This window comes from Salmo trutta, chromosome 14 (genome assembly GCF_901001165.1).
Source record: "Salmo trutta chromosome 14, fSalTru1.1, whole genome shotgun sequence".
NCBI lineage: Eukaryota > Metazoa > Chordata > Actinopteri > Salmoniformes > Salmonidae > Salmo > Salmo trutta.
In genome coordinates this window covers 58,642,444-58,657,485 of record NC_042970.1, presented here as the reverse complement: position 1 = coordinate 58,657,485, position 15,042 = coordinate 58,642,444, and the positions used below count along the sequence as shown (strand labels likewise).

Below are 15,042 nucleotides of genomic sequence, written 5' to 3'. Positions count from 1 at the left end.
GTCTACTCATCTTGTTGGCTGACAAAGTAGGCTAAATGTGGACATTTTCAATATGCGCCTCGAAATTTGATAAGAGGGACGTCCGCAGTTGTGTCCCCGATGTGTCTGTCTTCATTCACTTGTAGCCTACTTCTTAGCTGAAATGCCTGTGAGAAGGACCCGATCATGTGACGGCATTGGCTACATCTGAGAGAGCCATGTGAGTGAGAGGTGCTTCGGAGCACAGCAGCCAGGTGAAGGGAATTATAATTAGTCTATTATATTCAGCCCAAGGGCACAACTGCCACTTTGGCCGCAAACGGCATGGATATTTTAGGGGGCATTATGGCCACACAAGGGGGATGCCGCCAGGAAATTCGAGGCCTGGTGAAAATATTATCAAGCGCTTGTCAAATTATGAATGAGAGACTGATGATGTGTGTGCAGCTTGCAACTTTTTTCTCATCATCATTAGAGTCCAATCATGCAGCCTTAGAACGCATTAACCATCAACACATATAGCCCAAAGTTTGTAACACAACTAAAGTTGCATAAATAACTCTAAATGAAGCATATAGTACGAGTGGTTTCTTTGTTAACCGCTCAGCACAGAATATCCGCATGTGCACACTTCCTTTGAAATTGTTTGGAGAAAATATCCTTCTATTATAAAATAATAAAAAATAATGCCAGGGAGTCCTAAGCAAATCTTGTCTGCTAAATTAAGAAGTGTAGCCCACAGCCATTTGGCATTACCATATCAGGGCCTAACATAAGGACAACTGAGAGAGCATGTTATTCTGTTCTTCTGAAATAGACTACATTTTCTTTATATCATGTTTCTTTAGACCTGTCTAAAATAAATAATGGATTTATTGTAATGCTGTAGGCTATATTAAATGGATTTCTTAGACTTTTTAAAATGTATATGTTCCAAAAGTCTGCATCAGTGGCTTGTAGGCTATGCCTGGAAGCCAGGATATGCTAAACGTGTTTATGCTAACTAACGGTCAATTACCAGTAAGACCGGCAGTTATTTGCTTCACAATCACTGGCTGACAAAATTTCATGAACGCCACAGCCCTAAACACTGACACTAACAATACTAATTTTGCTTATAAATAGGCGCATAAACGTATTCACAAAAATAGAATGGTGCTTAATTTGGGCCTAAGTGTGACTTCCTTGTAAAGTGACAGTACATGAGAAAAACACACATACCTGATTTTTCTTGATAAGCAGTTGAACGGTCTGCAGGTTGTGACCATGATCTGTGGAGGTTGCAATTGGCATCCTCTCTTCGACCCAAAGCTAAAATGGACAAGCCAAATAGATTACTACGTGCATTAAATGAAAATACCAGAACAAATAAAGCCTCAATAGAACACACAAACACACGTTTGTTTTACTATTCTTGTGGGGACCAAACAATTGATTTCTATTCAAAATCCTATCTTATCTAACCCCTAACCTAACGTAGCAGGCGTAAAATAAATGCCTGAAACTAGATCCCCAACATACTGGTCTTGACGAGAATAAAGAAACTGTCGGGGGAGGTTCCCTTCTGTACTGTTCAACCAATCCAGTAAATGTGGAAGAGGAGTTAAGATGGAGTGTCGCCTTGTTAACGTTGCAAAGTCGCATCACAGGTTCTCTTTCCATTTCCCCTGAAAACCGAAATGTCCCCACTTGTCCGATTTTTCCCTGTTTTACTATCAGAAAACCAAAAACACACAAACACACAGTACGCCCCCAGGAGGCAGCTCAATCAACTATCAACTCACAATCTCGTCCTCTACATCTCGGTTGAACTGGTGGATCTCGCGGGAGGCCACCAGGAAGTTCTTTCTCTTCCTCAGCGGGTCCAGCAGCTCTTTGAACTTGTGCTCCACCATTTGTCTCTGGCCGTCCACCTCCCCCGTGTCCTTCCCTTCCTGGCTGAGGACCAGCGCCTGGCTCTGCAGCTCCACCACCTCCCTCTGACGGACCTCCACCTGGTTTTCCAATATCTATGGGCCACCAGGGAGAGGGAGGAGAACATTTTTAACACAGCGTTGAACCTAGATGATGTTCCGGGCGGGGCCCAGGCCACGAAGTCAACATCCATGGTTTCTTATCCAAAATGTTCAGATCAGAACAATTGATGCCATAATTATTTTATTGTTTAAAACCAATTGAAGCCAACGTATTTAAATTATTCTTAGTATTATTATTTACATTATCATTTCATTAATGCCAACATTATTTATCAATTTGGTTACAATGACGCATGCTCCACCATGTACAGTACCTGCTGCTTCTTGAGCAGGATGTTGACGCTGGTCAGGTCTTTGCCGTAGTCGTCCGATTGAATCTGGCCCTCCAGGCCACCCAGCCACTTGTCCAGGTCGGCACAGCTCTGTGTAAACAGCTCGGCCTTGTTGGCGTCAAACAGGCACTGGGCCTTGGTCTGGGTGGTGGACTCCAACTCTTCCCACATCTTCTGGAGGGCTGAGAGCTTCTCCTTCACCACCAACTCTGTCTCAGGCTTCTCCGACACCAGCTGCATCCCATCCTGGAGAGGAAAGAATCAGAATCAGAATCACCTTAATTCGCAAAGTACATTTACATGTACCAGGAATTTGAGCTGGTGAAATGGTGCTGCTATGCCTTACAATAACAAAATATACAGAGAGAAAATGTATGCATAAAATACATACAGTATAAAATTAGGTAGAAAGTAGAAAAGGTCAAGTTTCTGGATAAACTTTGTCTTGCTGCGGTTGTTGAAACACATTTTATGGTAGTGAAATACATTTAGTGGGGTGGGCAGGTACAGTCGGTTAGTTATGGTGGGTAACCCCATGAGTTTTGGAGTGGGTATAATAGGGCAATTAGTGAGTATAAGTTAGTCATAAGCAGTTGGGGAGTTATAGTGGGTACGTACACTCAATAGACAGTTTATAACACCCATCTAGTACCGGGTCAGACCCCCTTTGCCTCCAGAACAGCCTGAATTCTTCAGGGCATTCTATAAGGCGTCGGAAACGTTCCACAGGTATGTTGGTCCATGCTGACGCGATGGCATCACACAGTTGTTGCAGATTGGACAGTGGTACATTCATGCTGTGAACAGCCCGTTCCATCCCATCCCAAAGATGATCTATTGGGTTGAGGTATGGGATCTGCGCATGTTCCAGCCAATGTTTTTCTACTCCTCAATTTTCCAGTGTAGGTCATCGCATGCCCATTAGAGCCGCTTCTTGTTTTTAGCTGATAGGAGTGGAACCCAGTGTGGTCATCAGCTGCAATAGCCGATCCATGACAAGGATCGACGAGTTCTGTGTTCCGAGATGCCATTCTGCACACCACTGTTGTACTGTGCCGTAATTTGTCTGTTTGTGCCCCACCTGTTAGCTTGCATGATTCTTGTCGTTCTCCTTTGACCTCTCTCAATTCCGAGCAGACTGGATGTTTTTTGTTTGTCGCACCATTCTCTGTAAACCCTAGACACTGTCGTGCGTGAAAAGCCCAGGAGGGTGCCCGTTTCTGAAAAACTGGATTTGGCGAGCCTGGCACCGACGATCATACCACACTCAAAGTCGCTAAGGTCACAAATGTTTCCCATTCTAACATTCAATTGGACAGTAAGTGAATGCCTTGATGCCTGTCTGCCTGCTTTATATAGCAATCCACGGCCACGTCACAGTAGGAGCGATCCATTTTCGTGAAAGGGGTGGTGTACCTAATAAACTGTCCAGTGAGTGTACAGTATTGATTATAAGAAGGTGAATATTTTTCATAAAGTAATGCTAAAGGAAATTGAGACGGATTACTGTTATGTGTTTTGCCTGAACTGAAAAAATAAAGGTTCTTAAAATGGTTCTTCCTCAGCTCTTAAGGTTCCTTGGAGAATTCTTGCCCGGTAAAAAACCTTAAGTGTGGGGTTCTTGATGTGGCATCTATGGTTCTTCAGAATTCTAAAAGGTTCTTGAAATGTATGAAAGCCTGCAGATGTGTCCCTTTCATAGCACACAGCAAATTGGCCAGTGTTACTAGTGTTGATTTTTTAGTGTAACATTTTTTATGTTGACACTGTAAAGAGTTAAATTAACAGTCAGTGGTTTAAAATAACCCCACTGTTGGTGTTAATAACCAGAGTTGAAAAAAACACGCTTATCATTATCATATTTCCCAGCATGCTCTATTGCAGGTTGATTTTTTAAAATTGTTTGTTTCAATATAAATGTTTTTGCATGTACATTGATTGATTAATTCAAAAATAAATCACACACATTTTCCTAAACTATTCAAATCTGTTACTTGGACTTCTTGTACCCGTTACTGAAATTGTTGTTTCAGTCTAGATGTTTAAGGTTGTCTCCTAACTCAGTCTTCCCAACCCTGGAAGTCATTCTGAATGCAGGTTGCGGGTGAATAAAAATTCTAAATGTTGGATATGCCCACTCTGGCTGGATTCCAATAGCAGTTACACATCACTTTGCAAGCCAGTATAATGAGGCTTGTAGGCCTGATGTGGCCTTTAAATGATGAGCTTCAGGTCACTTGATAATAGTAAAACTAGGCCCTCAAAAGAAAGCCATATGAAATATGTATTTCATTGTCTTAAAATAATGTAATTTTAATGACAACATCCACTTAAGAAGACTTAAGAGTCTAGATAACTGATCATATTAATTTCAATTAAACGGAAGCGCTTATTAACTTGTGTTCATTCATCTAATACCAATTGCAAAATCATCAAGACAGAGTGAATCTTATTTTGGTTTGCTAACCTTCTCAATCTTGTCCAGCCACTCCTTGTTGGACTGCAACTCAGCCATGAAGGCCTGATGCTTGAGCCATTTGCTGTGGAGGTTCCTGGCCTCGTCGTACGACATGTCCTGGGCCGTGAGCATCTTCTCGTTGATCCACAGAGACAGCTGCATACACACACACACACACACACACACACACACACACACACACACACACACACACACACACACACACACACACACACACACACACACACACACACACAGGTAGGTCATTGTATTTGACTGCCTTAGACTGTGAAAGCAGTCTGTCACTATGCATACATTGCCACACAATGTATTAAATGTAAATCAGTACATGTAAGTATTCCTATTTTCATAATATCGGGACTGATACCAATGTTAGACTCTTAGGGAAGATTTCCCACATCCAGGTTAAGCATATTCCTGGACTAAAAAGCACTTTCGATGGAGAATCTCTATTGAAAGTGCTTTTTAGTCCAGGAGTAGGCTTAATCTGGGTCCGGGAATGACATGTTGGGCAGCAGACCTCCTGGCAATCCTGTAGGAACTTCTGAAGGTCCCGGTTATCCTTCAGCCTCATCAGTAGCTCCACAGCAGCCTCACGGTTCTTCTTATGCCTGTGCAAATGTTGGGTAAACAGATTTGATCATGGATAATAGATCCCTTGTTAATTGTGACTACAACAAACAAGTTGCCAGTTGTGTGTACCAGATATTTCTACAGATTTTTTACATCACAATACACATTACCAAGTAAAGGTGGAAAAGTCTGCTGCTCTGCCCTTGAGCAAGACAGTTAACACGAGTGCTGATGACGTCGATTAAGGTAGCCCCCGCACCTCTCTGATTCAGAGTGGTTGGGTTAAATGCGGAAAACACATTTTGGTTGAATGCATTCAGTTGTGCAACTAACTAGTTATGCCATTTCCAGGAGATTGTTTTATCATATTAATGTGGTTCCTGGGGCATTAAATACTCCAACAGGTGTTGTGAGATCTAATCTGCGCAGCAGAGTAACTGTAAAAATGACGACCTGTCCAGCAATGTCATTTGTTACTATATAGTAGAAGAGGCTTCTAACCTGTCGTCAATAGACGTCGCTCTCTCCTGGATGCGGTCGGCGTTGATGTTGCCGTCGCTCGCCAGCCGCCTGCCAGCCTCCACCACGCCGTTTATCTTCTCTTCGTTGGCGTCCATGGTGGTCATGAAGTCCTCCTGCTTCTTGATGGCTCCTTCGGCCCCCTCAAGTGTAGTGGGCATCTCTGTATGGGCCAGCATGTACTCCTAAAAACAGGGTTATAAAAAAAGAGAATCAGTGGGATTATTAGAAAATCCTGTGACAGACTGAATATCCAGGTTGGGGTCAATTCCATTTCAAATCAGTCAGGGAGTAAACTGAAATTCTTGAATTGACTGAATTGAAACAGAATATAGAACCCCACCCTGTTGGACTTCAATCTAAATCACATTGGACACAGACTATTTGCATTGCCCCCCCTCTTTTACACCGCTGCTACTCTCTGTTGTTATCATCTATGCATAGTCACTTTAATAACTCTACCGGTGCCCCAGCACATTGACTCTGTACCGGTACCCCCCCTGTATATAGTCTCGCTATTGTTATTTTACTGCTACACTTTAATTACTGGTTACTTTTAGTTCTTATTCTTATGCGTATTTTTTTAAACTGCATTGTTGGTTAGGGGCTCGTAAGTAAGCATTTCACTGTAAGGTGTAACCTGTTGTATTCGTCGCATGTGACTAATAAAATGTGATTTGATATGACACTTTTTTAAATGTACTTTAATATGTGCATTTGATTTGCAAAGCAGCATGCCCCCAGTAGAGGGAGTGGATTCTAGGTGGGCAAGAAAAATGACACATTGTTACCACATCCCTGCCTAGTAAAATTAGGTAACAGCAGCGACAAAGAGGACTTTAAAATAAACTGTTACCGAAAATCAATTTTTTTATGAGACGGAATCAGTGTAATTAAATAATAGTGAAACAGAACCATTCACTTTGGATTCCTAGGCTAAGAATTTTCCACTCTTGGAATAGAATTTCAACTCACTTCCTGGATTGACCATTTCGAAATTGAATCGACCAATCAAGTACCCTGGTTTAAGGGGTATCGACCAATCGGCGTACCTGGTTGTTGAGGAAGACCTCGGCCTGCTTGGTGTCCCTGAGAAACAGCTGGTAGGCGTGGGACTGTGACAGCAGGTTCTGCCGGTTCTCCCACATCTTGTGCAGCTCGTTCCAGCCCGTGTCCAGTGCCTGTAGCCGCTGCCTCAGGAACATGTACTGGGCATCGGTCTGGCCCTGGGTCACCATCTCGCCCATGTCGCGCATCTTCTGGTAGTCCTCCTCGTAGTTGCAGATCTCATTTTTGATGCCGTCGTGCTGTGCTAGCAGCTTCTCTGCCTCAGCCAGCGTGTTGGGCGTCTCCTCCGAGGCGATGGCTGTCTGTGTGCGCGACAGCCACGACTGGAAGTCATCCAGTTCGCGCAGGAACTGCTGCAGCTTGCTGGCCTCGCCAAGGGACTCTTCGCGGTTACGCAGTGTGGCCTTCATCTCCTCCCACACGGCGGTGATCTCGGCCAGGCGGCCCGTGATGGCCTTGGCCTGGTCCGGGTGCTCGCCGGCCAGCCGCTCGGCCTCGCCGCGCAGGTCTCCCAGCTTGTCCTCGATGGCAGCCAGGTCACGCTCCATGCCAGTGAGTTTACGCTGCAGCGCCATGACACCCGTCAGGTCGTTGCCCAGCTCTTGGGTGGACTCGATGACCTTTGTCTTCTCGCGGATCCACGACTTGGTTTCGTTGCAGTCCAGGTGGTAGTTCTGCACACCCAGCGCCGAGATTAGAGACTCCTTCTTCTGGTCCGCCAGATCCCGGAATTGGCTCCATCTGGTGAACAAATTAATAAATAAAAATATGATCATTTAGCAGACACTTTTACCCAGTTGACAGACAGTGACACATATTTCAATACATGTGGACCATGCGGGAATCAATCCCACCATAACCCTGTTGTTGCTAGACCAAGGCTCAAATTGACTGAACCATTGGCCAATTAATTTGATGATAACCAACGATAAATGTCCAGCTCATTTTTCAATTCAAAGGATACAGTGATATCCAACACACAATAACACAATTTAAAGTCAATAGGTATTTGAAACTCACCATGAGCAAAGTAAAAGGTCAAACATAATTAAACTACATTAACTACATTATAATAACCTAATCACCTTTTGGTTTCTTCATTTGGCATCAGGTAGTTGGCAACCATATGGAAAGGCCTTAAATCAGAACCTGAAAGTGCTATCTTCAACCGTAAATGTTGTGAATATCAGGGACATTAGTGGTGGACGGCTTGACTCATAACCCGCAGTTCCCGTGGTTATATCCACAGGGCGGGCAGATTTAGGGTCATGAAAGGGTCATTGTGTGGATGAAGGGCATATGGGTGGGGAATAAAGAGTATAATAAATGTATAATTCTTGAGCAATTTAGGCTATATTAAGGTGTTTCTTTCATTATTTTAGGCTATCCGGCATTACTGTGTAAGCCTAAGCTTAGGGTCTAACTGTACGCACGCCAATCGCCAAATGCTTTTGGGAACGGGCAGCAAAAAGTTAGCGTCGATCCACGGAGGCAAAAAGGCCAATGTCAGAGTTTAATTCAATAAGAGAAAAGCCACCTCACAATCATCACACATAACACTGCTATCATCCTCTTTTACCACCTCATCAAATCTTTCCAAACATACATTTTCTGGCAAAAGAGGAGGATAGCAGTGTGATGATTGTGAGGCGTTATACAAATTTGACAGACACAAGATGGAGACCTCAAATAGGCAAAATGTTTACTTGAGAACGATAGTGGAAGAATATTATTTTAGCATCTTGAGAGAATGTGAATGCGCAGTTAAATACCATCTGTAGAGGTCCTATCTTTATCAGCATCATAAAAGCTGATAGTATTTCAACCACATAAAATATGCATCCAAGCCGAACTGAAATCTTATCAGAAACATGTTGGGTCGTTTTCACAGCTTTCTATTTCCTTACAACCGGTCAAACTGATGTCATTTGAACATTTTGCACAGAAAATATTTTCATTTTTCTTAATAGTTATTGTATTTTCTCCCCGGTCCCTAAACGTCTTTGCGCTGTGAAAGAAGCAGAGATCACTCAGAAAGCTTCATTGATGTCAAATACATTGAAGCATTAATTCTATTGATTTATGACATTATTCTGTTGAGCAAGGGTTTATTTAGTCTTCTAGGGCAAAATATAATGACAGAAGAGAAGCTGCATGTATGTAATTATAGACAAGTTGACAAACAAATAGCCTACCAAAATGTTGGAAATGATAAGTAGAAACATATCTAACACATCAGGTGTGGGATTCAGATTTTCACTTTATCACATATAGTCGGGCGGTTGCGGATGGGTTACTAGCAATTGCGGCCAGGTGAGGGTGAACAAACAGCTGATCCCCGCACCACTGAGGGACATATCAGCTACAGATATAGGATCTTAATTTGAGCCAGTTTGCTACAGCAGAGAAATAATCCTACAGCAAAAGGAAACATTTTTAATTAATACATTTTGAATTAGGGTAAATCAAGTCTGAATATTTTAAGTGGGAGTTAAACTTTAGAAGCCTTGTTTTTTTATTTGTATTATTTAAAAAATTGACCCCCTTTGTTGTGATATCCAATTGGTAGTTACGATTTTGTCTCATCACTGCAACTCCCCAACAGACTCGGGAGAGGTGAAGGTCGAGAGCCATGCGTCCTCCGAAACACGACCTGCCAAGCCGCACTGCTTCTTGACACACTGCTCACATAACCCGGAAGCCAGCCGCCAATGTGTCAGAGGAAACACTGTCCAACTGACGACCAAAGTTAGCTTGCAGTCACCCGACCAGCCAAAAGGAGTCGCTAGAGCATGATGAGCCAAGTAAATCCTCCCGACCAAACCCTCCCCTAACCCGGACGAAGCTGGGCCAATTGTGCGCCGCCCCAAGGGGCTCCCATTCACGGCCGGATGTGACACAGCCTGAGATCAAACCTAAGGCTGTAGTGGCACCTCAGCACTGCGATGCAGTGTCCTAGACCGCTGCGCCACTCGGGAGGCCCCCTTGAAGCCTTGTTAAACCTCTAATACACTACAAGTTTGCATTTCCTGCAACAACCGGATGAGCAAATTAAGCTAAGGCATCTGTATGATAGGAAATAGTGTGACGTCTGACTGTGAATGGCTCAACTTGCCTGTTATTGAGCTTATCTTGCTGGGCTTTGATGTCCTTCTCACTGGGGTGTCCGTTGTGCATCAGCTGCCTGGCGATCTGGTTCACGACAGCGACGCGTGATGCCTGGTTGTTCATCTCAGGCTCCAGGCTCTCGAACCTGGGAAAGAGAGAGCATGCCATGTCATGACCAATCAAGTTCAACTCCAAAACAAACCATTTTCCCTTACGCACATTGATGTCTGGGCCACGTTCAGGCAAATGTTGTGGAACATTTCAGATAGAACTGTCATGAATAGAGCTGACATAATTTCTTATACTACATGTCAGAGGCATGTTTGTTATACAAACGACATTTTTATCTGAACGTTCCACAATGTTGTACCCTGATGAATGCACCTCAGACGTATTCCCCTGTTTGGTGTTTAACCTCCTAAGTACTTCCTGCACTTTTCTGCTTGTACCTCTGTACTCTTTTTATTATCTGTCATGTTCTATCTGTTTAAAATACCTATTTCATAATTTTCTATGTAAGGTGACCTTCAGTTTCTAGAAAGGCACCTAACAAATAGGGCACCTAACGCCCAGTGGGAGGAGCTGTTGCATTGTAACTAGTTTATCATTTGTATATTTACAGTTTTTCTCAATCTGGTAAAATAGTTTTTTGGAACTGTGGTCAAACGTACCTATAGCCGAAAACCAGTGATCAAATGTTGAAATACATTTGCAGAACTTCTGATCATTTTATTTTCTTTCTACTTGGATTGCATATCTTAGACCCCTTTTGCTAAAGCTGAAATACAATTGCCATCAATGAATACAAAATTCACAGTAAAGTGTTTTGTTCACATAAGAGAAAAATGTGTTCACTGTTTCCAGCAATCAGTAAGTACTAGTGCACAAAATTGCCCCCCTTTGTTGTGATATCCAATGGGTAGTTACGATTTTGTCTCATCACTGCAACTCCCCAACAGACTCGGGAGAGGTGAAGGTCGAGAGCCATGCGTCCTCCGAAACACGACCTGCCAAGCCGCACTGCTTCTTGACACACTGCTCGCTTAACCCGGAAGCCAGCCGCCAATGTGTCAGAGGAAACACTGTCCAACTGACGACCGAAGGTCGCTTGCAGTCAACCGACCAGCCAAAAGGAGTTGCTAGAGCATGATGAGCCAAGTAAGCCAAGTACATATGGCTCCAGGTCATCTATAAGTCTATGCTAGGTAAAGCTCCACCTTATCTCAGCTCACTGGTCACGATAACAACACCCACCCGTAGCACACGCTCCAGCAGGTATATCTCATCCCCAAAGCCAACACCCCCTTTGGCCGCCTTTCCTTCCAGTTCTCTGCTGCCAGTGACTGGAACGAATTGCAAAAATCGCTGAAGCTGGAGACTTACATTTTCCTCACTAACTTTAAACATCAACATAGTCCATCTGTAAATAGCCCACCCAATCTACCTACCTCATCCCCATATTGTTTTTATTTACTTTGCTGCTCTTTTGCACACCAGTATCACTACTTACACACCATCATCTGCTCATCATCATCTGCTCATCTATCACTACTGTGGCCTATTTATTGCCATACCTCCTCATGCCATTTGCACACACTGTATACAGACTTTATTTTTTTCTATTGTGTTATTGACTGTACGCTTGTTTATTCCATGTGTAACTCTGTGTTGTTGTTTCTGTCGCACTTCTTTGCTTTATCTTGGCCAGGTCACAGTTGTAAATGAGAACTTGTTCTCAGCAAGCTTATCTGGTTAAATAAAGGTGAAATAAAAATAAAATAAAAAAAGGGATCAAAGCTTTCACCTGGATTCACCTGGTCAGTCTATGTCATGGAAAGAGTTTTGTAAAACGCGAGAACGGGTTCAAAATATTAGGGATCAATGAAAGAAAGCCATCTAAATATATGGATATTTGTCTCCGTTAATCTCCGGTAGATTAAAAACGACTCTGATTTTGTAGATTATTTAGGGTTAAGGAAGTATTTATGAATCATAAAAAACAAGTTTGGAGACACTTTACACAAAAAAGAAAGAAACCGGTGGTTTGATTCATTCTGAAAATTGCCACATTCAGTTCTTTAACCCATGGTAATGTTGGAAGATTAGTGTACATATAATTATAATAAGGAGAATAGTGAACAACAGTAGGCTATACCCTCGTCTGTTGCCTGCACTAACCGTGGTACTATGTGATGACACAGCCAAGTATCGCGCCATGCGTCAAGTTCAAACTGTTACGGCTTGGTCTGCGTTCCACTCCATAATGATTTAATTAGCCTACATGTCTTTTTTTATATTATCAACTGTTACTAATGATCCTCAGCAACAACCACATGGCCGAGACAGCGTTTACAGAGGAAGCAAAGCAAATGAAGGTAAACGAAACAATGTCATTAAATGGAATAATAATGTGGGCTATACCAACTGAAGGGAACTAAGAGTAAATTGGCAGTTGAACATGTGTTGTTATTAGGCCTACTGATATTCGATATTGATAATGGCTAATATTTAACATGATAGAAATATGAAACAGAGAAAGTTGGGGTAGCCTGCAATTAAGACATTCGAAAGTGCCCATCCCTGCAAGTTAAAAGGCTGTACAATTCAAATTCAGTGTAATTGCACAGTATTTCATGAGCTTTACTGTGGGAAAGTTGATATGTGGACATGCTTCAGTTTGCTTCCATATGACTGGTTCACATTTGTCTCCGGCGATTATAAGGCAAAATAGATATAAAGCAAGTGTCATTTATATTTACAATTACTTAAAACAAATGGATTACTCATTCACTTAGCTGTTATTGTCACGCTGGTATAAATGATTCGGGAGACAGGCGCAGGAATGCGTAATAGGGTTTTTTATTACACCCCAAATTACGGCGTGCTGTGTAAAGGCACGGGGACGAAGACCAAACAAACACGTACACAAAACACAGGGTTGAAACCCAAACAAAAGAGCGAGGAGTACCTTGAATAAATAACACAAACGCACAATGATTATCACACGGGATGAGACCCGTAATCACCTGCGCAATCCACAATGGCACGAAAGGCAAAACAAACAGCACAGGTACTCACACGCACCAACGGACATTGTAACAATAATCGACAAACAACGGAAACCAAAGGGCACACTTATACAAGTACTAATCAGTGGGAATAGGGGACAGGTGTGCGTGATGAAAGTTCCGGAGGGATCCGTGACAGTTATCAATAGCTCTTATCAAGTTGTCATTACAGTGCATGGAGAATGGTGTTATTTCTAAAGGGAAAAAATTAGGTAGATGCTTTTTCCGCTTGAAAACGGTAGGTTCACTTGACCTTATTCATTGTTTCCTCACACGTAAAGGTGGTGGAATGATTAGGAAATTAAGTCAAAGTCAGAATACGGCATATCTGTAGACCAACCTCCACCACACTTTCACTTATTCGCCAAAACAAATAGCAGGTGAATAGCACGCTATTCTCATTCTTAAGTTCAAGGTCAGAATACGCATTGAGAGAAAGTTGCATAAAAAAGGAGTTACGTTCCATTTAAGTACGCTTAACTCGGTTCGGAATTGGGCCCTTAATGTTTTGCAAATGGCCAGAGTTCCGTGTCTTCTGTACAGTGTTTTGAAAATCGACAAAGTTGTTCCAAAAACAGCTTGAATATATGTTATTTCATAGTTTCGCTATTATTATTATTCTACAATGTAGAAAATAGTAAAAATAAAGAAAAACCCTGGATTGAGTAGGTGTGTCCAAACCTTTGACTGGAACTGTATGTCAAATACTTTCAGATACTTGAGTGGCACACCAAGCTAAATCAGGCCTAAAGGAGTAAGGTCTAGGGGTAGACTATGGCTTCAGCATGCATGTATATATGTATGGGTTCTCTCACCTGTGCTGAATGACCTCTAGGTCTTCTAGCTTCTCTGGGATCTCCATGCTGTTGAGCCACTGATCCTTCTCATCGATCCACACCTCGCAGGCGTCCGCCTCGCTGAACATCTTGTAGAGGGCCAGGGCGTCCTGCAGTGACTGCTTTCTCAGCCGGGTCAATTCGGCCACCTCCTTGTAGCGCTCCTCTATGCCTGCCAGGCGGCCTTTGACCTCTTCCGACTGAGCCTGCTCTTCAGGCAAGGCGGCCGCCTGCTCATGGAGCGCATCGATCACTGGCCGATAGCTGGCCACCTCGGCGGCGGCGTCCTTGTGCTTGCGCACCAGGGCCTGTGTGGAGAACTCGTCATGGCCCACCTCGCAGCTGGACACGATGCGCAGGGCGTCCAGGGTCCAGGCGTCGGCATCATCTGCGTCCGCCTGGAACTGGTGCAGGGCACATGCTTCCTCCAGATGGGCCTTCCTCACAGCCGCCAGCTCCTCCAACGCTGCCCACTGCGCCCGCAGGTCGGCGATGCGTTCGCGGATCTTGGCGGCACCGAAGTGGCCACCGTCAGCCATGGCCTGGCCCTCGGCAATGGTGTGCTGCAGGTGAGCGGCACGGCCATTCATCTCGTCCTCCAGGGTGCGGTGCTGGCTCAGCAGGCGCACAGCGCCCGTCAGGTCCTTGCCGCTCTCGTCCGACGACAGGATCTGCTCCTTCTCACGGATCCAGCCCTCCTCCTCGGCCATCTCCCAGAAGAACTTCCAGAGGCGGCGGGACTCCTCCAGGCGGGCCCGGCGCTCGGCAGCCAGCTGGGTCAGCTCCTGGTAGCAGAACTCCATGTGGGCCACGCGGTCGCGTATTACCTGAGGGTCACAGGGCTTGTAAACTGTACAGGAGACAGAACAGAGGCCCAGTTAGCATCTAGCAGCACCCACAGATGTACATTGTACTGTATTGACTCACATGTTATGATTTCATTCCATTGACTATGATTCCTTTCATGTTTATTTTTCAGTTTGCTTGTACAGATCTTGAAGTATCTTGCAAAACGCTATGCTATTCAACTGAACTGTAAAATTGTGTGATGACATGCATTATTATCATTAGCTAATAATACAAACACAAGTAGAAAACAATACG

At 43.7% G+C, this 15,042-nt stretch overlaps 1 protein-coding gene across 4 annotated transcripts in view; it reads right to left on the bottom strand.

The window, feature by feature from the left end:
* LOC115208463 (spectrin beta chain, non-erythrocytic 1) overlaps positions 1-15,042 on the bottom strand; it is a 97,914-nt gene that overhangs the window by 22,966 nt on the left and 59,906 nt on the right. For all 4 annotated transcript variants that reach the window (XM_029776532.1, XM_029776533.1, XM_029776531.1 and 1 more), the window contains 9 exons: positions 13,918-14,788; positions 10,042-10,179; positions 6,911-7,667; positions 5,841-6,043; positions 5,287-5,377; positions 4,755-4,901; positions 2,270-2,533; positions 1,764-1,988; positions 1,201-1,290 (listed from right to left, as the gene is read on the bottom strand). In XM_029776532.1, coding sequence (XP_029632392.1) covers positions 1,201-1,290; positions 1,764-1,988; positions 2,270-2,533; positions 4,755-4,901; positions 5,287-5,377; positions 5,841-6,043; positions 6,911-7,667; positions 10,042-10,179; positions 13,918-14,788 — 2,786 coding nt within the window. The remainder of the gene's footprint in view (positions 1-1,200; positions 1,291-1,763; positions 1,989-2,269; positions 2,534-4,754; positions 4,902-5,286; positions 5,378-5,840; positions 6,044-6,910; positions 7,668-10,041; positions 10,180-13,917; positions 14,789-15,042) is intronic.